The sequence below is a fragment of the Solea senegalensis genome, linkage group LG15 (assembly GCF_019176455.1).
Source record: "Solea senegalensis isolate Sse05_10M linkage group LG15, IFAPA_SoseM_1, whole genome shotgun sequence".
NCBI lineage: Eukaryota > Metazoa > Chordata > Actinopteri > Pleuronectiformes > Soleidae > Solea > Solea senegalensis.
Window position 1 is genome coordinate 2,407,819 of NC_058035.1, and position 26,634 is coordinate 2,434,452.

At 41.6% G+C, this 26,634-nt stretch overlaps 4 protein-coding genes across 4 annotated transcripts; 1 reads left to right on the forward strand and 3 right to left on the reverse strand.

Annotated features, from left to right (window-relative positions):
* Window positions 1-354: 354 nt before the first annotated feature.
* LOC122782246 (RING finger protein 122-like) lies at window positions 355-10,602 on the reverse strand. The gene is made up of 6 exons (XM_044046529.1): window positions 9,900-10,602; window positions 8,069-8,225; window positions 5,637-5,679; window positions 5,504-5,545; window positions 3,888-3,970; window positions 355-3,048 (listed from the first exon to the last, which is right to left on the reverse strand). Exons 1-6 carry the CDS (start codon window positions 9,922-9,924, stop codon window positions 2,928-2,930), a joined length of 471 nt encoding a protein of 156 aa, XP_043902464.1. The 5' UTR covers window positions 9,925-10,602; the 3' UTR covers window positions 355-2,927.
* Window positions 10,603-12,097: 1,495 nt separating this feature from the next.
* LOC122781735 (catechol O-methyltransferase domain-containing protein 1-like) lies at window positions 12,098-15,227 on the forward strand. Its single transcript, XM_044045703.1, has 7 exons — window positions 12,098-12,189; window positions 12,281-12,399; window positions 12,873-12,978; window positions 13,234-13,352; window positions 13,987-14,041; window positions 14,802-14,935; window positions 15,024-15,227. The coding sequence occupies exons 1-7, from the start codon at window positions 12,135-12,137 to the stop codon at window positions 15,174-15,176; spliced, it is 741 nt and encodes a 246-aa protein (XP_043901638.1). The 5' UTR covers window positions 12,098-12,134; the 3' UTR covers window positions 15,177-15,227.
* A 467-nt stretch (window positions 15,228-15,694) lies between these two features.
* On the reverse strand, window positions 15,695-19,371 carry LOC122781733 (voltage-dependent anion-selective channel protein 2-like). Its single transcript, XM_044045702.1, has 8 exons — window positions 19,056-19,371; window positions 18,926-18,975; window positions 18,570-18,722; window positions 18,433-18,485; window positions 17,123-17,338; window positions 16,682-16,832; window positions 16,512-16,569; window positions 15,695-16,017 (listed from the first exon to the last, which is right to left on the reverse strand). Exons 1-8 carry the CDS (start codon window positions 19,120-19,122, stop codon window positions 15,926-15,928), a joined length of 840 nt encoding a protein of 279 aa, XP_043901637.1. The 5' UTR covers window positions 19,123-19,371; the 3' UTR covers window positions 15,695-15,925.
* Window positions 19,372-19,822: 451 nt separating this feature from the next.
* LOC122781732 (voltage-dependent anion-selective channel protein 2) lies at window positions 19,823-26,465 on the reverse strand. The gene is made up of 9 exons (XM_044045701.1): window positions 26,345-26,465; window positions 24,236-24,307; window positions 24,105-24,154; window positions 23,428-23,580; window positions 23,272-23,324; window positions 22,254-22,481; window positions 21,612-21,762; window positions 21,451-21,508; window positions 19,823-20,668 (listed from the first exon to the last, which is right to left on the reverse strand). Exons 2-9 carry the CDS (start codon window positions 24,300-24,302, stop codon window positions 20,577-20,579), a joined length of 852 nt encoding a protein of 283 aa, XP_043901636.1. The 5' UTR covers window positions 24,303-24,307; window positions 26,345-26,465; the 3' UTR covers window positions 19,823-20,576.
* Window positions 26,466-26,634: the final 169 nt, after the last annotated feature.

The following is a 26,634-nucleotide window of genomic DNA, read 5'->3' on the forward strand; positions in this document are numbered from 1 at the left end:
TACTTAAGTACAGTAAATGATATATACTTTCACGCTAACTTTTACTCAAGTAATATTGTAAAAGTTGACTTTTACAACTTCTACCAAAGTCATTTTCTGGTAAGTGTCCCTTTTATGTAATTTATACTCAGTTAGACAGACTGATGTATCGCGATGACGCATGCAGCGCGACGGAAAACGTGTCAACAAACGTGCTAGTTGTAGTATTCTAAGAGTGTTAGCGCTCCAGCCTCTGAAGTTGTGGTTTAAAGACAAAAACACATCATATTCAGGTGTAGTTACATGTAATCATGGAGCAACCAAAGAAAAAAAACAACAACAACTGTCAGACAAACACGACCTCAGAAGCAGAGCTCCCCTGGGGGAAGAACATATCAGATTTATTGAGGTATAATGTTAATCCCAGATCTGAATTGGAGGCTTTGGCACTCTCTACACACTGAAACATAAGCTAAGGGTTACCAAAGGGCCTGTGGCAGCTAACTGTCATGGATATGTTAACTGGACTTTTGTGAAAACAGCTGCTACGGATCCAGGAAGAGCACCAATAAATACTAGTATATCTGTATAACACTAACCTGACTAACATGAGTGGTGGTTTAAAAGAGGGGTCAGAATGGTCTGTGGCACCACTTAAATATTATATTATTAAATTGTTTTATTTATGTGGCAGAAATGTAAAATAAAATAATGGCACTTAACTTTTTTGTTAGTGTACAATCACCTGATTGGACAAATGCACAAAAATTGGCAGTAGCGCCCCCCCAAAAGTGAAACCCGGTAGGACAAAGACAAAACTATGTTGCACCAAATTTCACCAAACTTTGTGGGAACATGTCACAGTCCAAGACCAACAAACAAGTCTATTGGGACCATGGCCTCAACTCAACAGGAAGTCGCCATTTTGAGTTTGGCGTGGCCATGACAACCATCGGAATTTGGGCTCATTTTAGCCATTCGCCATGAAACAGGTAGTGAAACAGGTATTTTGCCGTACATTGACCGATCTGCTCAAAACTTCGCATATGAAACAAGAGACCCAGCCAGAAAATAACGGCTGGACGCTTGGTGCGATAGAGGTGGAAACAGGAAGTTAGCAGAGCAGTGTTGTTGCTAAATTAAAGAGTGCTGTTATGTCCACCACTGTTGGGAGAACTGTCTTGTCTGGGATCTCGGTTTGGATAAGTGTGGTGTTTAAGCTTAAACACATGAATTCATTGGCAGGTGCTCTTGTCACTGCTTGGAAAGTTGGACATTTCTCAACCTCTGTCGTGTGCAATGCCAGCAAAGTGAAGCAACAGATAAACAAAGCAGTTCGGCAACACTTGACACAGCTCCGCTCACAATTAGTCAGCAGTTTTTCATGACATTGGGACAAAAAAGAAACTTTGACATGTAAGTCTGACTGAAATTATACTAAATAAAAAGTTCTTGAGATCATCCTAACACACCCAGATAATGTGATTAGGGAGTTGAGTTACAACTGCATGATACCTTCAGTCGGTCCAGAGTCGCACATGTGTTTTTATGCTCGATCAGCTTAAAGAAGTGGATAGTTTTGAGCACATGAATGGTCGGAAGACACACCACACTGAAAACTGCCATGCTAACAAGCTGAAATGGGATGTCTGTATACTAGGCCAATGATTCTCAAACTTAAAAATATTGAGCTCTTGAAGTAACGCCATTATCGCCAACGTTAAAATACAGTGACGTAAATAGACCGAGCAAAGTCAGCTACGGACCTTTCCGCCAGAGATTAGGTGACATACCCTGGTATATACAGGAGAACAGTATTTCTGATTGTCCCCCACGTACCACCAGAGAAAGTTCACATACTGTACCACTGGATGTACACGTACCACAGTTTGAGAACCATGGTACTAGGACAGCATCAGAATTTTGGTTGAACAGCATTTCGGTGTGCATGGAAACAAACTGGATGACAAACTTCCCAGCTGAAGCCTCCCTTGTGTAGGTGTGATTCCCCGTTTACCACAACAATGCTGTCTTTTCATTCCCTCTCAGGATAAATAACAAGCATTTGCATGTCCAGCCCGAGTTAACTGCATGAACAATGGTTGTGTACACAGGGCCAGTAAGTGCAATGACTGTGAAAACAACAGCCAGGGGTTCAAACACCCGGAGGTTCGACTGCCTCTTAACACGAGAGGTGAAACAGAACAGCGACTCTTGATGAAATTTGACCAAGAACTGGACGTCTGAGAACCTTCACAGATAAATTCAAAAACTAGAAGCGCTCTAATCTTGCAATAATGTTTGAGTAATCAGACAGTAAACAGACAACACTGTCGGAGGTTAAAAGGTTACATTGACAGTCAAGTAAAACTGTAGTATTGTTGAAAAGCTGAGCTAACACAGGTCTTGTATGTTGCTTCCACACATGTCACGACATGTCCCAAAATTGTCCACCAAAGACGTTTGAGCATTTTTCAGAACTCCTCCTGCCACATCCATGGTCAAGATTCCAGATATTGTCTGAGTGAGCCAATATGAGCAGGAAAATCAATTTCACTGGGAGAAAGTGGGCTAGTGCCATTCTTCCTGGACCTTCAAGCTTGGATGTTCCCTGACAGTCTCTCGCTGCACTAAAATATCTAGAGTTAATGGCTTTTCCAGTTTAGGAGGCTCCAATAACACCCCATCACCAGCTGTGAGTTTGATATTCCTACAGCCTTCAGAGGACCTTAAGCTTGAGGCACTTGTGGATTAGCATAACCCAGCTAGGGTTCAGTAAATGGCATTATCTAGACTTTGGCTCAGTTCTTCAGGAATACCAAGATGCATTCTTCCACGATGTCTCTACCTGAACCATTTAACTTCAAATACAGCGTGTCCAATGGTGAAACATGACCCTCTACAGTGACAGGTGGCGATGAAGACCAGATAGATGTGCGTCCCCCCTCTCAGATTGCCATTGGGATCTGTGGCCTCTCTGGTGTGTGTGGAGGTTCGGGCTGGATGCGACAAATCGGCTTGTTGCACATGGGGCACACACTGCGGATTTCTAACCATTTTAGGAGACACCTGTGGAAAACAGAAAATACAAGAGAAAGATGTTTGACTTGCCTAGTTAACAGACACAGTATGTACACAATGGTGCTAGTGATGAAGAAATAAACACAAAACAGACTAAACGAAACCACAGTCACACCTACGCTGCAGGGCAAACAGAGAGAGTACGTTCCTTTAAAAACATGCAGGGACACAGAGTATGTTGTCAGGAATCTGCTCATCACTGTCTGAGGGCCGCCCTGAAAAAGCTGCTTTTCCTGAATGCCGCCGCAGCCTCAGCTGTTCACCAGAAGGCAATAAGTTCATCATAGAGTCAAACTCATATTTTGGTTGCACAAGGATTTTCTTCGACCACACGTTCAAACAATCAAACCAATTCAGGGAGGATATTCCAGGGATTCCAGGGCAGAAACTTGCGTAATTTAACGTGACTTAAACAGTGATATGAACAGACATGGAGGTGCCATGAGTTCATCTTCAAGAAAACTGTGGATGAAGTCATGGCTGAGAAGATGGAATCAACTTGGCTTATACAAGTTAAGGTTTGAAAGATAATCTGTTTGAATCACCCAATAATTGGAGCCCACCCACGCTTCTGGCCAATTATCGTCTAGTGAGGGGCGGACAGGCTTTAGTCAAGATTTCTTTTGGATATCAATAAGTCTCAACTGAAAATGTAGGGAAACCAAGGACAGAATAATAAACTGTGGGGATTTTTTGGGGAATACATGCAGTGAAAAGCTAAATAAATCACTTGTCAGTGAAGTTTAAATTCAGTTGGGCACAAAATCGTACAATGGAGACGGCTCACCGAACTCATGAAAGCTTGATAACAAAGTTAAAGGACTTACTTCTTGTGGAAAGCATGTGAACACGGACACACCCCGAGTTCATCTCGGCTGCAAAACTCTTCTAAACAAACTGCACATGTTTGCTGGAAAGAAAAGGAGAAAAGACAGATGAGGAGATCAGATCAGAACTGGCATTTGTGACACAGCCATTCATTTCTAGGGTACATTATTGATTCATGAATTGGCTCCCATGTCAAAGTATGTGCCGTCCACCAGCACCACTTAATCTCTTCCATTTTTAGCAATACATCACAAGGCTTTGAAAACATCTAGGTTATTTTTGGCAAATACTGTATTTCTACATTTACATTATGTCGTTAGGATTAGGCAAACACAGCTGGTTCCTTCCACGTTGAGTTTGCTCACTTCTTGGCCAAGTTCTTCCTGTTTTTCTGCTCCCCGTTCAGTGAGAGTTCATCTCTTCACTATTGACAACGTTATGTCACGATTGACATGAACCGAGACGAAAAAGGTCCTGAGATCATATCAAAAACCTCCAAGACGAGAAAAAGTCTTTACACTCGATGGTCAAGATGACAGCAAAGCTCTTGGGGGGGAAAAATGTGTTTGCAATTATAAAATAGTTTGGTGTAAGGCTGGCATTAAGAGACACACACCCTTGTTGATTATTTATACTTCTACCAGTGGATTTTTTTAACGACCGATGGGTATTTTGATAATCAGTTATGCATTATGTCATCAGCCCACAAACCGCCAACGTTTGATTTGAAATATTAATTCTTATGACTCACCCTGTCCGATCTGCGTGCCTGAGGGTGTGACTGCAGTCTCCACATCTACAGTGTATGTGCTTCCAATCTATTTGTGTGCAATTAAGGACTCTAGAAGTAACAGAAATGTCCGAGTAATGTATCTAGACTATGGCAAAGACATGCCCAGTGCCAATTTTAAATAAAATAGCATTTAGAAATTTAGTCTAGATTGTCCAAACATTTAAATATCTTCTCTTGCAGTTTAAAGTTTGTTGTTAGCTGTTAGCATGTTTGCTATACACAATGCCACTACATTAAACCAACTGTTGACCAAAACTAAAGCAAACTATGGTCTTACTTTTCATGTATTGTTTTATGTTTATTTATTTTTATTTAACCTGTATTTATACATATTATCCCATTGAGACATTTTCAAGAGAGACCTGCTTAACAATTGTAACTAAGCTAGCTGTTTTCTCGCTAAACCAGCAACAGTAGCTACGTTATTGAACAATTAACCAATAATGTTCACATCATCACTATATTGGCAAATGAGGTTTCTTCTCCACATTAGCCAGTTAGCATCCGTCAACTATACGATTCCAAGATGGCTGCCATTGACGTCAATAGTAAAAACACTCTCAAACACACTTACACACATAGAATTGTTCAATTTTTTTTCTGGATATGCCACTATGCTGTTTGTGTGTGCAAAATACAGTGTCAAGTGTTGTTAATGACTGCTATTGCTAACAGTGGCTAGCCCGAGACACATTTGCGTCCATGTTTTTTTCCGTTTTCTCGACGGAAACGTAGTCAACCTGTAGGTGACATCACTTCCGACTTACAACTTCCTACGTAAACGGAACGCACCATCATTCATTCCCTCTGTGTTCTACTTACACCAAGGAGGCTCAGTTTCTTGTCTGATCCTTTCAAGACGACCTGTGAACGAGAAAGTATTCTTCACAAAATGTACAAAATGAAAGTATTATTATAATATTTTAAAAAATGGGTCATGGCTTTGACGTCTTACCTCACTGTATCCAAACTGTCCTCTTGCACTTTGTCGCCTCAGTCTGGAAAGCACAACAGAAAATTGGTCGTATTTAGTCAAAAGCTATAAATAAAGCTTTATAACGTGGCCACTGGCTCCACATTCGTCTTCATCGGGACATGTTTTGTCACGCCACTACAATCAGCTGAAGCGCTGGAATTCATGCAACGCCACATTCCTGTCCCAGTGCGTCTCTGTAGATCTGTAACACAGTTGTGGCCTAACTTTGAACAAAACCTTGATGAAACCATAACTTATCATTAGTTTGAGTTAAAAAAAAACAACTAAATAAGACAAAAAAAAAGGAATCACAGGTGTTTTGGACATCTTTGTCCTCTGTCTGTTTGATCTCTGCTGCTCAACAGGAACATCAACAAGCAAATTGTCCTCAGTCCATTTGGATTTCATTCTGCAAACATAGACTTACATTTTTTTTCCCCCTCTAGTATCGGAGATATAGCTTATCCAAATAGTATAACAACAATAACGCTCCAGGCTGTGAACCAATATAGTCTACTTGGTTTACTCCTTGTCCCTACTTTTCTGTCCTTCAAATATCTGTTTCACAGATCATACACTGAACGATCACAGCAGCACGCCATCTTTGTGAGACTTTAACAGGTTTTTCCAGAAGTCAACTGACTCCAGGCTTTCTCTAACAGCAGTGTTCAAATAATACGTTCTCAAACAAGACACCGTGCATCGTGCACTGCAGCCTTAACAATCTTGAAACTGTCAATGTGTGTGTTGGTAACATGGAAGTTCCTTGGTTGAGCTCAGGTACTGAGTCAGTAACAACTGGACTTGCACATTTCCTTGAAGATGATTCTTGAGGATTTTTCTTGAAGACGTTTCTTAGAAACGCCACTTGAAGACGTTCTTAGAAGATGTTTCTAAAAAACTTTTCTAAAAAACGTTTTTGAATTTTGAAGATGTTTCTCGAAGGCAATTTTAACTGTTTTTAAAACAACGTCTTCAAGACATTTCTTAAAGACCATTCTTGAAGAGATTTTTAGACCATTCTTGAAGACATTTCTTCTTCAGATCTGAAGAAGTCTCATGGATGAAGGTGAAGCATCTTAGTCCAGTTGCGACTGATTCAATGACTTTTGCAGAACTATGACCTGGAGAGTCTACACAGACATCAGGTGTGGATAAAGTCTTTGATCAAAAGTCAATTTAAAATCACAACAATCTCTTAACATTTTAGGCTATGCATAATTCAATTTGTTTACAGTATAATGACGAAATTAGATAAAATAAAGTAATAATAACAAATCAAAGATGCCCCCTGCTCAACTTCTCCTAAAGCTCAGCAGATCCACCAATTTTGACACGATTGCAGTAACTGTCCGACAACTCCCTCCCTTTTCATGGGTTTGTCTTAGTTTACCAGACAATAACGTGCTCTGTCTCTCTGAACTGTCGTTTGATTGGCCGACATCTCCAACCATGAGCCAGATTTATTGGAAACATCTTTGGGGTTTTACAACATTTGTAATCCATAATGTTGCGTTACTTCTTCTCCCCCATTCTTCTCTTTTGGCTCGTTCTCATTTCACTTGATTTACAGTAAGAGATGAATCATAATTCCAGCATCCACGAGTCTGCAGAGGTCCATGTGTGATGCAATTTTGCTCCACTGCGGTCATCTGCTTGCAGCCCAAATATTTGTGACTGTGCGGCCTGTGCTGTGCATGATCCCTGCAAGAAAATAGGTGGGAACGGATGTATACAACAGGGTGAATGACACCTCTGTCAAAGCCTGAGAGGGTCCTCGATTGGTGGGAGTATTGATTGAGTGGATGTCATGACAAAGGCAGGACAAAAACTGCAAAGGGTTAAGGTTTTGTTGGAGGAAATGAGGAGAAGAAAGCATGAGAGTGGTAGAATAAGAGGCTGGACAATGAATATGGTGAATATGGTTCAGCCTTTCAACCTGTCGACCCGGTCCTGTTAATGTTGGACAAGTAGGCGTAATTTGTTTGCTTACCATCTATTCCTAGTGCGTTTGAGCTTGCTGTGTCTCCGGCCGTGTTATTGAAGTTATCTCATTTATCAGCATAAATGACTAATGGGTTATATAAGCCGGGTTGAAAATGCAAACTGAAGCGCCATCATCCTTTCTTTCATTTTTGGGTGGTTTGTTTTCCTTTCTAATGTCTTGAAAAATAGGAATCATGACGTATCTCCAGCTTGTCAACAAACAGTTGGAACAGGCAATACCATTTCCCAACTCTAGGGGGGTGGGAATGGATGGTAGAAAGACAGAAATGGTGCTCGACATGGTACCAACTCGGTTCCCCGTGGTCGTACCCAGGGACAAGGACAGTCATCCAAAGGCGTAGTAGCTTGTCTTTACTGTGCACGGAAACATACAGTAACTTACTGACTCTTGAGTTGTCTCGTACCTGAAGAGGTAGCAGCAGAAGATGAAGCTGAGCATGAGGACGAAGAGGCCGATGCCCAGGATGATGATGTAGACGTTGAGCGGCAGGTTGAAGAGCTCCTCGGACGTCATCTTGCAGTCGCGTGTGGAGTTTTGCGATCCGAGGTCACACAGACAACCTGAGAAGATGGAAACAGTGATGAAAATTTCACTACCGGTCATTATGCAAATGCTATCCATCCCAAAGAACAAGGCGGCCATGAATACAGGCTACTGGTGGATTTCACGCAGTATACACATTCATGTTTTTGTGCGTGCCTCTTAAAAAAGAAGCAAAATGTCATTTGTTATATAATGCATGAAGAACAGCAAAAGTCCAAAACAAAGCCATGGTCAGAATAACAACTGGGAGGATTGTAGCCGACATTTAGTGCAGAAGTATCGCAGAATTCTACACAGACATGACGTTTGAAAAATTCATAGTGACGTAGGATTTCCATGTCCTTCTGAATTTGATGATTATTCAACAGTTTTTTTATCTTAGGGTCAGCAGGTTTTGGAGAATCCACAAATATTCTGTCAGAAGATGTATTGTAGAGTTTTAAACAGTGGTATCAGGACATTCTGGTGTCAACCACACCTTGGTTGACATCAAATTCAAGAACTTTCCAGGACCAATTCCTTCAAATTCAAAGACCGAACGTGCCAACACAGCTTAAGATGGGAGGGCAACTTGTAAGAGCCGCTTTGTTCATGGCGTCCACTTTTATTGATTTGCCCCACGCTCTGCTCTGCGTAGGCCTAGTCTATGTACATCAAGCAATACAGGGCGTGAAACAGTAGGTGGCGTCGTACCAAACAAGGGAAATATCTCAACTTCTTTCACAAAATAGAATCACTTTCAATGACCCAAGTCCATTTAGCGATTTTCAAAAACTTTCAATCGCCTTGAACATGTTCATTCAAAGTCACAGACTTTCAAGGATTTCAAGGACCCATGGGAACCCTGAAATGGAGACAACCAAACAGTGGACTAAATTAAATAGTATCGTATTGTCCCTTTTCCACATGGAACCACTGTTTTAGGATCGCTAAAGTGCAAATTTTGGAGAGAGTGAAAAAATTCCATTTTTGTCGTTTCATTTGATTTTTAACTCAGGAACTCAGAAGCAACCGCACTGACCCTGACATAGGATTCCAAGACGGCTACCACTACAGGTGAGGGGGAAAAAACGATACAATTAAGTATTGTGATATTTTGCGTAGCGATATTATATCGCTTTTGAGACACCAAGTATCCATTTTTTTAGCATATAATAAACATATCTTACCATCAGTCCACTAGATGGTGCCAAGTGTTCACTGTCACTACTGTCACTGTTGTGTCAGTATATCGCAATATATGATCTCGCAATTACTCATACTTGTGATATCATAATAACATCATATCATGGCGTCTCTGGCAGTACCCGCCCCTAGCTACCGCCATAAAAATAGCATCTTTTACCTTAATTAGCGTGTTAAAATCAGTTGTACATATAATACCGTATTATTCTTGCAACGTAAAATACAGATATATTGTTATTGACTGGTACGCTAACAATTGCTAGCTCGTTTTTTTCCGGCTTCTCGACTGGAACGCCGTGAACTCGGGGGTCGGATGTCACTCCCAGTTGCGACGTCCCATTTCTGACATAAATGGAACGCAGCATTGACGTTCATGTCTTCCTCTCCGTTTTCAGAGTACGTTTGTGGTAGCGCTACAGCGCCACACACAGGCCTGGAGTATTCAGTGTTCACAGAAACCTGGAAAAAGATCATGCATAATGTTTAATGCGTGTGCTGTCACTTACCGTTACACCATTTGCCCACATGCATTAAATGGTCTAGATGTTTCCCGACTGAGAAGCCAGAGAGTAAGACTGAGCCACTGAATGAATCTAAAGTTCTTTTTCAGGACTTTCCCTGCAGTGTTTTCCCTCGTCCTGTCCCCTTTTTTTAAAGTTCTGACGGCCGACAAGTGGAGACTGGGAGAGAAATCCTTGTGATCTGATTCCAGTTCCTTGCCTCAGGAGGCAGCTGCTCGTCTTGAAGAGCGAGGATTCAGTCAGCGGTGATGGATTTATGATGTGGATTCTTTTCTGTGCAGGACAAAGAGCATGTGGAGAAGACGCTGACAATATGAGGACATGTAAAAATAAAAATATATCAAAGCCAGCATCTGTGGGACATTGAACATCTGACAGATGACGCTTCTCTTCTCTTAAACCTGGTTTTTCTGCTCTCTGGCTGTGACACAGAGGGAAAGGACATCAGTCAGTGCGATTATGAGCAGTGTTCCTCATCTCCTCCCGCTCATGTCTTCCTGCTTTGACAGCGAGCTAATCTTCATTCAGATCCCGACGCTGTGCTCCTCTTGTTCTCCTCTTGTGCTCCTCCTTGTCTCCCTCTTTCTTTCTCCCTCTTGTCTTTTCCTTCCCCTCACATTCACTCTCTTCCTTGTCTCCCCTTCCTTGTCTTCTGCAGCTCAGTTTGTAAACAGATTCCTGCTCATGTGATTCGCTGTCTACATCACAGCTCTGCTTTCACCGCCCCTTCCTCCTCCTCCTCCTCCTCCCTGTTGAGCTCCCTTTACCCCTCCTTGGGTGTAGCTATCATTTTTAAAGCAAAGGGGCAGGAGACAGGCTACTTTTAAATCCATGATTTATTGAAAGATCACCTTTTAGCAGCCAAAACTGACTTCATAGGAAGTAGGGTGGAAGTAATAAGAAAAAACAAAAGTAGAGTTTATTTATATAGCACAATTTAAAAGGAGAATATAAAAGAATAAAGGTCAGATAGAAGTAGAAGTAGAATAGAAGTATAAAAATAAATGGATAAGTAAATGCCTGTCTATAAAAATGGGTTTTTAAGGAGTGATTTAAAAGATGTGAAATCCTGGACTTTGGAACAGCCAGGAACATTTTAAAAAATTTTTAAAATCAGTAAAATATGATATTATCTCGCTAACGTGGCCTTCAGGGACAGCCCACTGACCCCGTTTACATTTATATTGACACAAGTGATCGGAATAAAACACTTGATGCATGTGCACTCACATCACAATCTGACTGTTTAACTTTGCCTCCATGTCAATGATTGAAATGTAAATTCCAACAATTGTCTATTATAACCAGGAGAGTAGCGGGTTGTCCACCAGGGGGCGCCTCTTCTGGTTGTAAATAGAACTCCGTTTGAGTGGAAGTCTATGGGAGAAATGAGCTATTAGTTCTCACATGATTTATGATGTCAACAAGAGTTAATGTCTCAAAAGACAAGTTTTAACTATTTGCCATTTTTACAAATGATGCTCCCATTTAGAGGAAAAAAGAATCTACTTTCATGTAAGTACAGTTGAGAACGGGTTCAAGAGAATCCACGAAAAGCTTTGTATCGTATCCTAAGACAGGAAACATCTCATTTCTCAATTTAATGTTTGGAAAACATCTCTCAAAACACCGCCCTTGCGTTTCTGTGCTTACAACCAATATCAAATGATAATATCATAGCGCCACCTCTGTTGTGTGTGGTACAGCTTTGAGAGTGGTCATCAAGACTAGAAAAGAGCTACATAAATACAAACCATTAACATTTAAAACTTTGACAAACTGCAAATCTTGACGCTTCAAAAAGGTTTATTTCACTGTAGGGAAAGTCAAAATTCCTCAGGATGTTAAAGATACTAGTCAGCCTCAGAAAACCCCCTCAAAAAAAGATAAAAACGGGGGTCAAAGTTTTCATTGTATTGATTGTGAAATAACTGCAAGTGAGATTTTTGGCATTAGCTAATAAAGACGGCAGCGTCATCAACAAATGTGGAAACTTTTTTTTTTAAGTGACTTTCTCTACTAATTTCTTTGTAATTTAAGTGTTTTCTGCTTTAGAAAATATTCTTTTTAGTCAGTGTCATGAGAATTGCTGTACAAAAAAATCAATCCGTTCCGTACCTTCCTATCAAAGGTCACAGTCAAAACAAACACGGGCACTGTATAAAAAACCACTGACACTGAGACTCGGCACAACCTCTGCTTTAACAACACATCACAAACATGGCAGCAGACATAAAAGTGCTCCTCTGCGTCGGACTCGCTGTCGTATTGACAGGTAGGACGGATGATTTGATAGGGATGATGAGGAGCAGATTTCTTAGACGTTTAGTTGACGTTTGCTGCTCTGTCTGTTCCCGGTTGGTCAGGCGCGGGACAGTCTGCTCTCGTCGGGAAGAGTCACGCGGCAGGAAAGGACGACGTCGTGCTGCAATATGTCGTCAACAACTCACTGAGGGAACATCCAGTCCTCACCAAACTCAGACTGGTTAGTAACAGCACTGCTGTCTATCTACGTCCTTCCACCCTCCTTCCTTCCTTCTTTCATACCTACCTTCCTTCCTCCCTCCCTCACTCATTCCTACCTAACTACCTTCCTCCCTCCCTCCTTCATTTCCTCCTTCCTTCCCACCTATCTAGCTATGACTTTAGATGGAGCAGAACACTTTTGACCACTAGAGGGCAGCAGTTTTCTTCAATGCTGCAGCCACTAAATTGAACCCTTCATTGCAAATGAATCTCACACACACACACACAAAAACATGTTTCCATATCTTAGTGAGGACCCATCATAGACGTAAGGTCTTCCCCAGCCCCTTACCCTTACCTTAACTTTCACAACCAAGTGTCAAACTCTAACCCTTAAACCAGATCTTACTGTAACCCTTAAGGCCCTTTACAGTTGTGTGGCCCAGACGAAACACACACACACACTTGAGCTGTTTGATATGTTGGTTTCAGAGAACTCTCGAGGACCAGAGGAATGTGATGATGGTGGCGATAGAACAGGCTCAGTTTATGGCGAATCTCGTCAGACTGATCAACGCGACCAGAGCCATCGAAATCGGTGAGGATAAAAAAAAAAAGAAGAAAGTAATAAACAACATCTGAACAGTACGACCAGAGTGTCCCTCATGTGGTAATTATATAAAAGGAAGTTAACTCCTGTCATGTGACTAAACTAGTAGAGAAGACAACTTTAACATTTAAATTTAGTTTGTGGAACAGTACAAACCCGTATAAGGTCTTTCTCTCTTTTTCTCATGATAAAATAGTTGATTTAATATAATTATAAGTTGACTTTGTTGCTTCTCTCCTGCAGGGATGTACACAGGATACAACGCACTGAGCATGGCTCTGGCCATGCCGGACAACGGACACGTGGTGGCTTGTGAAATCGAGGAAACCTACGTGAACATTGCTAAACCGTTTTTTAAAGAGGTAAGACCCTTAGAGTCGTGCATTTCAAGCGTTTTTAACTTGGTAAATAATGTGGAAAATGAGGATGTATTTAAAATTAAAAATAAATGTCTGTTTCTCACTGTTAAATCGTTTTTTTTTTCCACCTGGATACTGCAGTTTGCAAAGCGCTGACTCTCATGCACCAAACTCCATTGAGAAAATCAGCAGTTTTACGTCACAGCACGCAGGAGTTTTTGATTCACTGTTGCCTCCTTTAGTAAGATCAAAGTATTATTTTGTCACCCTGGTGACAGAAATCTTTACTTGGGCTTTTCTTACATGTGAAACAAAGTGACCAAACCAAGCAGCAGCAGACGAGCAAATCCCATTTACCCACAAGCAAAATTGCTGATTTTCTCTATGGAATCTGGTGTGGGAGCGAAAACAGTTTACTAAACCACACAGACTTCAGTTTCTAGTGTGAGTTAAAGTGGTGAATATGTTTATTAAGACTTAATCTGGCCTAGACTTTACTGAGTGAAAACGTTACGTTGCCGTGTCCCTGCTGGCAGGCACGTTTTCAGTGAGAGGAAAAACCCTTAGGTATCCCTTTAGTATGTACTATTTTAAAGCCAGTCAGATCTTAATCTATACATTTGAATCATTTCTATAGGCTGGAGTTGAAAATCGTATTGACGTACGACAGGGAGCAGCCATGAAGACACTGAGTAAGTTCTTTATGAATCATATTAAACAGCCCTAATAGAAAAAATATTCTTAAATTGATTTAAATTGTCTTGATTCATTAAAAAGAATCCACCATTGGAGTAGGCACATTTTGAATACTTAAATAAGTGTGTAAATGTAGTCCTTTTCAGACTGTAATGTGTCTTAAAACAAGGAAAAAAACTGTTTTTTTGGCACCACAGTGGATCATCTGCTTGTATCTTACCCTATTCCTCATGTTCTCATGCCAAGACTTGACAAAACTGGCAAAAGAGTAAAAAATCTATACTTATCACAAGCAAATAAATGCTTAAAATGAGTCTTCCTCTACTTGATTGAGCTAAATGTAAACCTTGGAATTTGTTATATTTGCACAAACACACAAAATTGTAGGGCTGTCAATTATTTTTCATAATTACCAGATCGTTGTTTGTCCACAAACCAAATTCAGTTGTAATGATTTTGTTGTTATACAGAGCAAATACACCAGAAAACATTCACATCACATTTAAGAAGCTGAAAAATAAAAAACTTACTTACTTGTTTATATGTTACTGGTGATGAAAACTAAAGCTGAAACATCTTATTAAGACTTAGTTAGATTATTTTTCTAAAAATTGCAATTATTTTCTGGTGCAAAAATTGCTTTTCACAAAAAAAATCCCAAAAATTCAGGTCATTTTTTCCAAGTCATTTTTTGCAGTGTAGTTATGACTTCTGCTATAAAAGCTGCGTTCTCCACGTGTTTTAATGTTTCATCAGATGAGCTGATCGCAGCCGGGCAAACGGGAACATACGACTTTGTGTTCATCGACGCCGACAAATCAAACTACGACGGCTACTACGAGAAATCCCTGGAGCTCGTACGAAAAGGGGGCGTCATTGCCATCGACAACGTGAGTACATGTGACGTGTGAGAGAGAGAGACGACACTGAGAACACACTGAATCAGATGTTGTTGTTATTGTGTTATTATTATAAAAGGTGCTGTGGAGCGGCAAAGTGGTGAATCCTGCTTCTGACGACGCCACCTCCCTGACTCTGGATGCTCTCAATAAGAAGCTGCACAAGGACCAGAGGATTGAACTGAGCATGCTCACGATCGGTGACGGGCTGACCCTTGCGTTTAAACGCTAGTTAAAAAAATGATGTTTTCCTTGCACCGATTGTGATACAAAATAAAAGAAAAACAAGATTTGTGCGTCGCTCAAGGTCTCTACAGCGCCCCCTACAAATTTCTTGAAACTTGGTGGGAAGATGTTATAGATCAAAACGAACAAAAAACACGCCAACCAGATGAAGCTCGCGTACCACTGGTGGTAAACGCACCACAGTTTGAGAACTACGGTGGGACAGTATATCTGAACTAGAACCACATACTGCAGTTGTGGAGGAAAAAAATTGACAATGAAGACGGGAGGTTAACGTGGCACAATTTTGCGTTTCTGCACATTTTGTGCTGCGTTCAGCAGGTTTGCATCTACCTAGCGTTCTACATATGTGTACATGATGTCGTTGCTTGTTTACCGTTCATTTTCCATTTGATCTAAGCTTATGACTGCATTATAGTTAACTAGTTTTCTAACTAAAATGACCGATGTCTTCACCGTTTATTGGCAAAAACAGCCGGGTCTTTACACCACTGACATAAATGATCACAGGCAAACACAGTATTGTATTGGAACAATGACATTCACACATTCATAGAATAGAAGCAGCTACAAAGCAAAAGGTAAAACAAAAATAGAAGCACCAACTTGAAGTGGTGCTCGAGTGAGGAGTTTGTTGTAGAGCATTGTAAACAATCTCTTGATGGTTTGAGATGAAGACACATTTTAAAGGTCTGATTCCCTCCCCCAAGTCCTTTTGCAGTGTGAGGGAAAACTTTAGACTTCTATTTCCAAGCCCAGTCCAAGCTTCTTATCTCCTGAATTGATGTTCATTCCATGGACCAGGCTGGACAGTGTGAGTTTGACACCTGAGCAAGAGGAGCAAAGGTCAACCGTTTATCGTACTACCTCTTGTATGGATGCAGAATTTGGCAGCCCATGGCCAAGTGGAAAGGGAACTTGACTTGCAACCAGAGGGTCGCCGGTTCAAATCCCCACCCGGCCAAAAAGGGCTGGGGTACCCCTGAGCAAGGTACCCAACCCCCAAATGCTCCCCGGGCGCTACTCAGTGTGGCAGCCCGCTGCTCCTAATTCTAGGATGGGTCAAAATGCAGAGAAATACTTTCCCTAAGGGGATTAATAAAAACTAACTTAACTTACTTATGAAATTGAGCTAAAAGAAATTAAAACGTAGTATGGATGTCACCTAAAATCAGGATTTCGAGATAGACAAAAGAGATACATCCAGATGTATCCAATTGCTTCCACTGTAAAGCTACAGCGCTTTAGGATTCTAAAGAAGTGTCAAGGTATTAAAAGAGTATGTGTAATAAAAAGGAAGGTTGGTAGGAAAACAACTTACCTGGTCTAAGATTCTGGCTGTACCCGATACCAACAAAGCAACTGCTGTCCACTTTTACCTAAAGAAGTAAAACAAATAAATAAACATGTACCTAATTTAAGAACAAATAAAAGTCGATATTCTTTTGCATTTTGTCTTCATCCACCATCTGTCACCGCTGCTCCACTTACACTGACGGACGCCTCCTTGTTCAGCTGGTACTTGGCTGCGATGCCAAAGCATGTGTTGGTGCTGTGAGTGGTCCAGGCCAGGTTCACTGCCATCTCCAGCTTGTCGCTCACCTTCTGGTAGATGGAGCTTTCAAACTCAGCTCCTTCATTACTTTAAATCAACAGAGAAAGTCACAATAGTGGTGTTAAAAAAAAAGGGTCCAAATGTGGACATGGCTGATTCTGCACAACCCTCAATATTTCTTTGAGCTTTGGGTCTGGCATCAGGAGCACAGCTGTGGACCTCCAATGGTTGGATAAGTTTAAGTTTAAGTGCCTTGCCCAGGGACACATCAACATGTAGACTAGAGGAACCAGGGATCAAATCCCCAACCATCCGTTTGGAAGTCGACCCAATGCACCAGCCAACCGTAGTCCAACAAACGTTACAATTTTACTTACATATTGCTGTGCACCTGGAAGTCTCCAGTCTTGTAACCAAAGGCAAAGGTGTTCTGGACTATCTCCAGTCTGTCAAACCTCATCCTGTAACCACTGATCCAGCCCTTGTAGCCAACGACGGCATGGATGGAAGAGGTGGCGAAAGGTAAGTCGACATCGCAGCCCAAGTTAACATACTTGTGCTTGTACGCCATTGTGACTTTGCCGCTCTTCATGCTGTTGATGATAAACATGGCATTGGTCTTCAAAACTTCAATCTGGAACTCCAATCAAGTCAGATGTAATCATCTGCTGGTTTGCTTCTCATTTGTGGCAAATCTTAGACACACTGAAGATATTGGTCACATCCCTCGCAATTTATACATCATGTATCATCGGGTGAGGAGCAGCACCCTCCAAACGCCAGAAGACGGCCAGTTGGTGGCCTTGTGGAGCAGCTACCACCTCGGTGTTTGGTCGAGAGAACCAGTAGGAGAACCACTGAACGGAATCGGAGGACTCACAGTTAAATCCTCTGGGTCTAGGAGGCCCAAACTCTTCCTCTCCTGCAGGTAAGATAGCATGTTCAGCCCAGCTAGCATCATAACCCCGGAGCAACACAAAACTCACAGCCGTTTCTCTGCCACAGGTGTTGCCTTATATTTGATCCCTCCAGGAAGCCCTCCCAACCTAGGAGTACTCTAACCTTAACCTTTGATCCTAAACCTCCCTAAAGACCCTCTTGAGAATTTCCCTCAGGAGACCAAGAATCTTTAGCTTTACTGAAACTCAGAAAGCTTTTCTTGGGGTCATACAGCACAGAAGATTGCCCTCATCGTCCTATCTGTGGCTGAGAAGCTGCGGCAAGTTGCCAGCTTTGTGACATTTTGGTGTGATGATGCTCGGCTAAATGTGCCAGTTTACCTGCATAGGACCTGTAGAATGGACGCACCATTCTCAGGTCCTTCTATTCTCCTTCAGTTCTCCTCCTGGTTCCGCCTGAAGCTAAAAATAAGGTATGACTGAACTGCTGTTTCTGAGACCAACTCCTTCAAGGTTCCTTCCGGGTTCCTTTAAGGTTCCTTCAGGGTTCAGTTCAACTAGACTGAACAAGGCCGGTGTGAACGTACCCTTAGAGGGTCATGGCCCTCGGTCAAACAAAACGGGATCCGACCCAGTGACCGAACTGGACCAGTTAGCTGGACCACTGCACAACTGTGCCTGATGACATATAGTCACATGTTATGTTTTGTTATGATGTTATGGCTCACAGGTGTCACAGAGGAGACATTTCAAAGAACTCATGGATGAACTCAAAACTGTGATCTTACCCAGTTTTTGGTGAGAAGGTGGTGTTTAAAGACAACTTCAGTCCTTTGAGAATCTGAGAAACAAGAAGTTAATGTCGTCCATTCATGCGTGACGCGACAGACACACGGGGAACAAGTGAATCGTCCGTTTTCTTCACCTGATCTTGAACAGTCACTCCACCTCCAACAGTGTGGTCACTGTTCACCCTCTCAGTGAAGGTGAGACCGTACTCTGACCTCTTCTGTTTAGTTTCCAGGCTACCTGCACATTTGTTGGCGTTATTTTCGTAGGATCCAGATGTTTTGAATTCCTGCAGGAGACCATGTTGATATTGTAAATTCGCACTTGGATACAGACTATTAGAAAACAAGCACTTGTATTATCATTCATTTTGTTTTAACTAGAAGTTGTACTGTATTTCTATAGATAAAACAATCATTCCATCTTAAATCAAAATTTACAGACTGTAATCAATGACAGATACAAATTTAAGACAAAACAAATGGACCTTACCACTCCATTGGCCAAGTTAGACTTGACGGAGAGCTTCACAAAGCCGTATCCTGTCGAGCAGATAATTCAAACAGAGTTTGTCTACATTTCCAACCAAACATCTGCATCATCACATGACTCGATATCCTACCGAAACCTTCGTTGAAGATATCGTTGGCCGACTTGCTCAGGTCAGCAAATGAGGGAGGCCCATCCATTTTATCTAAACATTGAAAAGCAAGAGAAAATGACAGCACATTTCCAATCACACTGTGTGTGTGTGTGTGAGCACAATCTTTATCTTAGACACTAATTCAACTGAAATATGTGGGAAAAAATAGTAAATACTTGCTTTGAATTGCCGTAGTCAGATGTCTGGATTTGCCTAAACAGAAAGGCTTAAATAATCAAGCCTGGTTGTAATTTAATGAAAACATGAAAAAAAAAATATTATTCTCAATATAAATATTAATAGACTTTCATTGTCCTTTCATTTGTTTTCCCTCTATTCTTTCCTTTTATCTTTCGGATATAAAGAGGATGGACCAATATGCACCAAAAGGATGCTACCTCCATATACAGAAATCTATTTATGGACGATGAGGATGCTACTTCAGTTTATATGGAGAATCTGTAAATGAATATTAGATACATGCAAAAGGTTGCATCTTTTTTTTTATATATATATATACCTATATATACTAACATACATACAATCCTCCAGAGATTCTCAGTATAGAATGAATTATATATTTATAAATAAAAAGATGCTACACCGGCATATACAGAGAATCTATATTATCTATATGGCAGAGCTTACACGTACCTTCGATCCATGAAAAAAACAAATAAATAAAAATGCGAGAAAGAAAGTTTGAATTGATGGAGAGTCTCCAAAAACACATTAAAGCTCAACTGTGGAGTTCAAAGACTTTATTGAAAACTTTCACACATAAAGGACCTCCAGGATTCCTGTGGGCTCTGAAGTGCTGACCAAGTCACACCTCTTTTGAACAAGGGACAGTTTGGCATTAACTGTGAACATCATCTGCGCCAGGTACCTCCGCGTATCGAGTCAATCGTAGCCAATTCTGCATGATCAGCCAGGTTTTGTAACAGGGTTCTCACCGCGTTAACCAGACATGGGGGTTTATGGGAAGGTCATGTGTGCAGCTATCAAAGAGATCAATGCAATCTCCGACACGAAACACGTTACATAGCTAGTTTTGTCCTTGTGTGCAAACAGGAAGGGTGCAGTGTTATTTAAATAGTGTAATTAACAGGGTTTGCAAACGACAAAGGAATATCAGGTGATCTTGATGAAGGTGTGACGCCGCTCGCCGCAAACCAAAACCGCCAACTGAAAACATTCACGAGACTTGTCGTGTAGGGTTTTAAATCACAAGTACAGTCGCACAGATGTTGACGATGGAACAGTGACATATACCGTTAACGGTCTCTTAAATAGACGGAGCTACCGAGCGGACAAAAAGCAACAAAAGGTAAAATGACAGAAGCACCAGTGGTACTTCAGTGGAGGAGTTTGTTGTTGTAGTAGTAGCCTTTGAATCACTCTCCAAAATATCCCTTTGCTGGTTTCGAGATGGACACATAAATAAAAAGGCCAGATTCTTCTGATATTCCGAGTCCTTTTGCAGGTTGCGAGGAAACCTTAAGCTTCCAGTTCCAGGCCCAGACCCAGCTTGTGGCCTCCTGCGTTGATGTTCTTTCCATCGACAAGGCCGGACAGGGTGAGTTTGACACCTGCACAGGAGAGAGGATCAAAAGATGAGCCATGACGGGCAAACACATACTGCAACTGTACTGGCAGATTAACCCTCCATCGACCAGGCACCAGATATGCCAACAGAGAATTTTGCAAAAAAAAGTCAATGGTGTTTTATTTTGAAAACAGTGGCTGCATTTTAAGCCCGGGGTGGCGCTACTGTTGCAGTCAAAAGAGATTAGTCACTCAAAGAATGCACAGACGGAGAAATTGGGCTAAAATGTGAGATTGAGTATGCATGTGTGGAAGGAAGACGAGAATGCCATTTACAGGGTTCCCACACTTTTGACAACAAATTCAAGGACTTTCCAGGACCAATTCCCTCAAATTCAAGGTCAGAATGTGCTGAAACAGCTAAAGATGGGAGGGGGCAACTTGTTAAGAGCCACTTTGTCCATGATGGTGTCCACTTTTATTGATGTGCAGCATGTTCTGTATCTGGACAAGTGTTTGTCATTGGGATCCTGGTCAAAGTCAGTCTTCCGGAGATCTTGGGATTTTCATTTCTCAGGCATCACGTAAAATTTGCCCTCTTGCTTAACGTTACTTGCCCGTTGTGCACGGAATCACACGTCAGTTGTCCTGCTTAGGCCTAGTCTACGTACATCAAGCAATGCAGGACGTGAAACAGTCGGTAGCTTAACACCTAAAGCTAAACATCACTTCTTTCTTGAACAAAATTCAAGCACTTTCAATGACTCATGTCTATTTAGGGTGATTTTCAAACCTGCGAACTGAGCCTGAAGGGAAAACCACTTACCTGGTCTAAGAGTCTGGGTGTACCCAACACCAACAAGGCTATTGTTGTTCACTTTAGCCTAAAGAAAAAAAAAAAAAAACATTAGGTAGAGACAAATGACAGTGAGTTTTTTTTTTCATCCCTTCATCCACTCCGACAGCCGCCACTGCTGCCCCACTTACATTGACGGAGGCATCCTTGTCCAGCTGATACTTGGCTGCGATACCAAAGCGTGTGCTGTTGCCGCCAGCGGTCCAGGCCAAGTTCACTGACGTCTCCAGTTTGTCGCTCACCTTCTGGTAGATTGAGCCTCCAAACTCAGCTCCATCATTACTTTAAATATACAGAGAGAGAATAAAGGTCACATGGTATTTGGGCAGTGATTGGAGGACTTTGGCTGAAGGTTAAATATCCAACTTGAGCACCAGGAGCTCTTCAGTGCAGAAATATTAACCATATTAACCCTGGTCTCATCTCTCCACTCATCTGATGGCATTCATTTTGTACAGGTTGCTCTTACTACCACAGCCCGACTTGCTGGGCTACATATTTTCTATGTTGTGTTCAAGTCAATGTCATAACCACAACAATCAATCATATGGAACATCTTGAACACTGAGGTTTCAAACAATAAGTGTTTTAAATGGCTCATCCTGTAAACACATTAACCAGCGACTGTAAAACCCAGGGTCAAGTGTTTCCAATAGATCGTCAAACAATAACAATAAAAAAAAAAAAAGGAGTGTGACATCACACTGAGCTCAAGACCCAAATGACCTCTGCAACCTTCGTCAAAACCAACAATGAAAATTGTGTCAGCTTACACGTTGGTGTGGAGCTGGAAGTCTCCAGTCTTGTAACCGATGGCAAAGTTGTTCTGGGTCATCTTGGACTTGGCAGTGTCAAAGGTCATCTGGTAACCGGCAAGCCAGCCCTCGTAGCCAACAACGGCGGCTCCATGGATGGTGGGGCCAGCAAAGTCAAAGTCGACGTCGCAGCCCAGGTTGACGTACTCGCGCTTGTAGGCTGTCTTCACTTTGCCACTCTTCTTGCTGTTGATGACAATATGAAATATTATACAATTGTATCATCAATCATGATATTGTAATATTATTCATGATGTCATCATGTCATGTTTCAAAAAAAGCTCCTAAGAGTCATGCAGGGTTCACAGTGTGTTCAGCTAACGAGATGCATTCAAAGACTCTGGTAAAATCCATAGTTTCTGCAGGATCTACAGGGTGTCAAGCGTAAAGAAGCAGTTTGAAGATGCATTCAAGGAACCTCTTAAATAATCATGACTTCGGCTGTAACACTGCTACACCAAAAACAGAAAAGACAACGTTATATACACACATTACTATATATGAAAATATATATAATCACAGAAACTGAGATGGAAAGGAAAGGGAAATAAAGTGTTCAGGCTGGTTTTAAATACTTCTCATTCAAAGTAGTTGGCAATTGCACCAAATAATCTCTAAAGACGAGAGTCAGATTACAACAACAACAACAACAACAACAACAAAGAAAGAGACAGTGAATGCCAGTGCAAGACTTGGCTTTGACCATGACATGGTTTTGCCAAAGTAGCGTATTCGTCTATGTAAAAACACAAATGCGGCGTGTTGAGATGTTCTCAATCTAGGGCGCCCAAGTATGTTTTAAAGAACGCTAGTTGCATACTGGGATAAAGGTTGTAAATTACACCAGTGTCAGGTTACAAAATTACTCATGCAGAGTGGCAACAGCCAGAGCAGGCTACATTTGTTTTGTTTACAGCCCAGTTCATAAAAAATGAATGCAATGTTTGTATGAAAACAGTTTCTCTGAACATCTTACCCAGTGTTTGGTGAGAAGGTGGTGTCAAAGGTCAGCTTGAGCCCTTTGGCAATCTACGGAAGACAGGAAAAAGACAAAAATGAGCGTGGTCCCTTTCATGTTCATGTCAACTCTCCAACATTAATAAATAAATGTATCAATCTTTCCCCCCCTCACCTGATCTTCAATGGTGATTTCTGTTCCCAGGGTGTTGTCGGTGTTCCACTTCTCAGTAAAGGTCAGGCCGTATTCTGACCTCTTGTACTTAGTTTCCAGGCTGCCTGCTACTTTGCTGGTGTCAGTGTTGGAGGATCCAGATGTTTTGAATTCCTGCAGGAGACATTTTAAGAGAAATAATCAAGGAAAAAAAAACTATCTATGTATCTATCTACATACACACACACACACATACATACACACACTCAAATATTCTTATTTTTTGGGGCTTAAATCTAAAACCAGCTTCAAAACACCCAGGTGCATGTTTATATTGTGACTCATGAGTAGTTTGCAGTCATTATAGCAACGCACGGGTTGTATTACTCATAAATGGAACCACACCCATCATTTGATCTTGACTACACAACTGCCTCTATCACAGTGAGAACATCTGTCCAGACAGACAACACAGCTGCCAGCAGGGTGACCAGGGTTTTAGCCACATAATACAATCTACATCTGCACTGTCTTAACGGTCCTGCGCCAAAACTAGAGGTCAGGCCAAGGTGTGGTGTTGCCTGCTTGCTACCTTTACAGCAGACGGTGCTCATCAAGGAAGTGCCATAAAAATAATTTTCGGTGAACTACAATCAGATCTATTCATCCAAAGCTGAGACTACAAGAAGTGAACAAACCACTCCACTGGCTGACTTTGTCTTCACGTCGAGCTTCACCACGCCAAAGCCTGAAGAGCAAAGAAGTCACGTTTGTCAACATTTTCAAACCAGACAAAAACCCTGTATCATCACAGAACTTGATATCATACCATAGCCTTTGTTGAAGATGTCTTTGGCGGACTTGCCCAGGTCAGCATATGAGGGAGGCACAGCCATTTTATCTAAAAAAACACAGATGCAAAAAAGAACATTTACTCGCAAGTTGTTTTTCTAGTGAATTATCACCTCTGTGTATGTTCAGTTATAAAGCTGGATGATGATTTTGAGCTTTCCAGATATCAGCAAACATATCACCACAACGTTACCCTTTAGGCCAGTAATTTAGCATTATTGGCAAAATAGATTAATCAGTCTATTATTTGTTATTCAGCTTATGATTGTTAGCTTTCAACAGTGCTGTCACTAAATACACCACACCGTTAAATATTGACCTTTTAGAAAAGTGTTTGCTAAACGCTGGAGATTAACGCATGTTTTCAGGATTTTTAAGTATTTTTAATTGATCTACAGTTTGTCATTGTGTCGGACGTCGTGTTCATGACTCTTCCAGCAACTACACTCTGACCAAATCAGTGGATGGCAGTCTGTTGACATCACATTTCAGTATCGGCTCAGCTCGCTTGGAACCTCGCCCGAGGTATCACTAGAACTGTATAATAGAAAAGCACCATTGGAGGACCAGCGTCAAGAAATCGTTTGAGTTATGCAAATGCACATCAAGTCCACTTAAATAGTTGCTTGCTGCTGCTGCTGCTGAAACCCTGCAATTTTATAAATGCAATCATTAGCAAAACATTTGCTTTGTATCTTTAATAGGTCACAAACAGTCACGGTAACTGATTGACTTTTTGTCATAAAGTGAATAATAAAAATGCTCACACACATCCTCGGTTAGAAGGTCATAGAATTACTACATGATGCAAGATTTCAAAGAAATCATTAAGACTGTACACGATAATGGGATTCCACCACACTCAATTTGATTGTCATTACATTTATTGATCAAGATCCACAATAGTGTCATCAACTGTCCTCTGGTGTAGACACTCTCTCAGTGTAACAGGTGGTCCACTCTAGGAGTGGGAAACATGTCTGATGTGCACGACTCTGAATCGATCCGCAAATGTCCAAATTGCGACTATACAGATGTTAAATAATATGTAACCGGAAAAGGCGGAACTCCAAAGTACAGCATCACCCGGACACTTTATGGGGAGCATATAATAAAGAAGCATGAAACCCACATACAGTGGCACTATTTCACTAAGTGATTTCGACACTACAACAAAACCAAAACAGAAGTCACGGCCTCATTGGTGAAAGAGGGTAGGGTAGAAATGACATGTGATGCTTGGACATCTGTTGAAATCAAATCATAGGTCACCTTAACTGCTGATTCAATTTACATTTTGTCTTAAACATGTGAATTGTGATTCAATATTTGACGTCTTTACAATGCGGTCGTAACTTTCCATTTTTAATTTAGTTTAATGTATGACAATGGAAATGAGTTGAAATCTTGTTTCTTATTTTCACTGTTAAAATAGCAGCGGGTAAGTGACCACACAGTGAGACAAAGACATCCAAAAGACTTATTGAAAGTGCATCAAGATGCATTGAGAATCGTTTCATAATCGAATCGTGGCCCCTGAGTCGTAATCAAGTCGTGAGGCACTTGACACAGGACAGTCGATGGACAAGGTTACGGTGAGAGACAGGAGCCATTTTGCCGCACTGATGCGAGTCCAGCTCGGGCCTGACTCTGATCGGAGCTAGGTCATTCACATGCAACCTGGCGGACCCGGTGAGGGCGTGACACGGCATGTGTCAGTGCCACTTAGCGAGATGTGTACTGTTCACTTCACAGGTCACTCCTGCTAGCTAGGCCACGAGCACGGCTAACAAAAGTCACCAAGAATTTTAGTGTAGTAACTTTGGAAACTGTTTACAGAGTGTAACAGAGAGCGAGAGAGTAACAGCTCCTTCACTATTGTATAAAAACATGTTATATAAAGCTTCCGCTGTCCCTGCTTTCACTTGACATGTGTCAGTCAGGCGCAGCATGCCAACTGCGGCTAAGCTAAGCTAACCGCGCTAGCATGCAGAGTGCCGGTAAATGTGTAAAACGAGCTCCAGCGCAGACTCTCGCCTGTTTTTGCGGACACAGTGCAGTGAGGTGCGTTTAATACAACTCTCACCTGGAGGAGGTTGAGCTGACGGTAAACTAAAGCGACTTAAACAGCGATGTTCCTCACGCCGCACGGCTGGAGCAGGCGTCACCGGTTGGAGGGCGAGCTGAAGGAGACTGCACCGCAACCAAACCCGGACCTATCACAACCCAGCCTCAGGACCCGGTGCGGCCACACACGTGCCTGAGCAGAAATATTTACCCCATAACTCCTCGAGTAAAAGTGCTTAAACTGAATGTTACACAAGTCCAATTTTATTCAGTAAAAGCAAAAAGTAGTTTATGTAAAAAGTCAAGTGT

Excerpts from the sequence above, each read along its gene's own strand:
- LOC122781733 (XM_044045702.1), bottom strand. The coding sequence starts at position 19,122 with ATGGATGGGCCTCCCTCATTTGCTGACCTGAGCAAGTCGGCCAACGAT. Across the intron at positions 17,339-18,432 it reads ACCTTCTCACCAAAAACTGG|CATGAAGAGCGGCAAAGTCA; the intron begins GTAAGATCACAG and ends TATCATCAACAG. Across the intron at positions 16,018-16,511 it reads CAGCCAGAATCTTAGACCAG|GTGTCAAACTCACACTGTCC; the intron begins GTAAGTTGTTTT and ends CCTCTTGCTCAG.
- LOC122781732 (XM_044045701.1), bottom strand. The coding sequence starts at position 24,302 with ATGGCTGTGCCTCCCTCATATGCTGACCTGGGCAAGTCCGCCAAAGAC. Across the intron at positions 23,325-23,427 it reads AAATCACCATTGAAGATCAG|ATTGCCAAAGGGCTCAAGCT; the intron begins GTGAGGGGGGGA and ends TGTCTTCCGTAG. Across the intron at positions 21,509-21,611 it reads ACAAGGATGCCTCCGTCAAT|GCTAAAGTGAACAACAATAG; the intron begins GTAAGTGGGGCA and ends TTTTTTCTTTAG.
- LOC122781735 (XM_044045703.1), top strand. The coding sequence starts at position 12,135 with ATGGCAGCAGACATAAAAGTGCTCCTCTGCGTCGGACTCGCTGTCGTA. Across the intron at positions 14,042-14,801 it reads AGCAGCCATGAAGACACTGA|ATGAGCTGATCGCAGCCGGG; the intron begins GTAAGTTCTTTA and ends ATGTTTCATCAG. Across the intron at positions 14,936-15,023 it reads GCGTCATTGCCATCGACAAC|GTGCTGTGGAGCGGCAAAGT; the intron begins GTGAGTACATGT and ends TTATTATAAAAG.
- LOC122782246 (XM_044046529.1), bottom strand. The coding sequence starts at position 9,924 with ATGCATGTGGGCAAATGGTGTAACG. Across the intron at positions 8,226-9,899 it reads TGTGGGCAAATGGTGTAACG|GTTGTCTGTGTGACCTCGGA; the intron begins GTAAGTGACAGC and ends CCATCTTCTCAG. Across the intron at positions 3,971-5,503 it reads AGAAACTGAGCCTCCTTGGT|CAAACATGTGCAGTTTGTTT; the intron begins GTAAGTAGAACA and ends TTTTCTTTCCAG.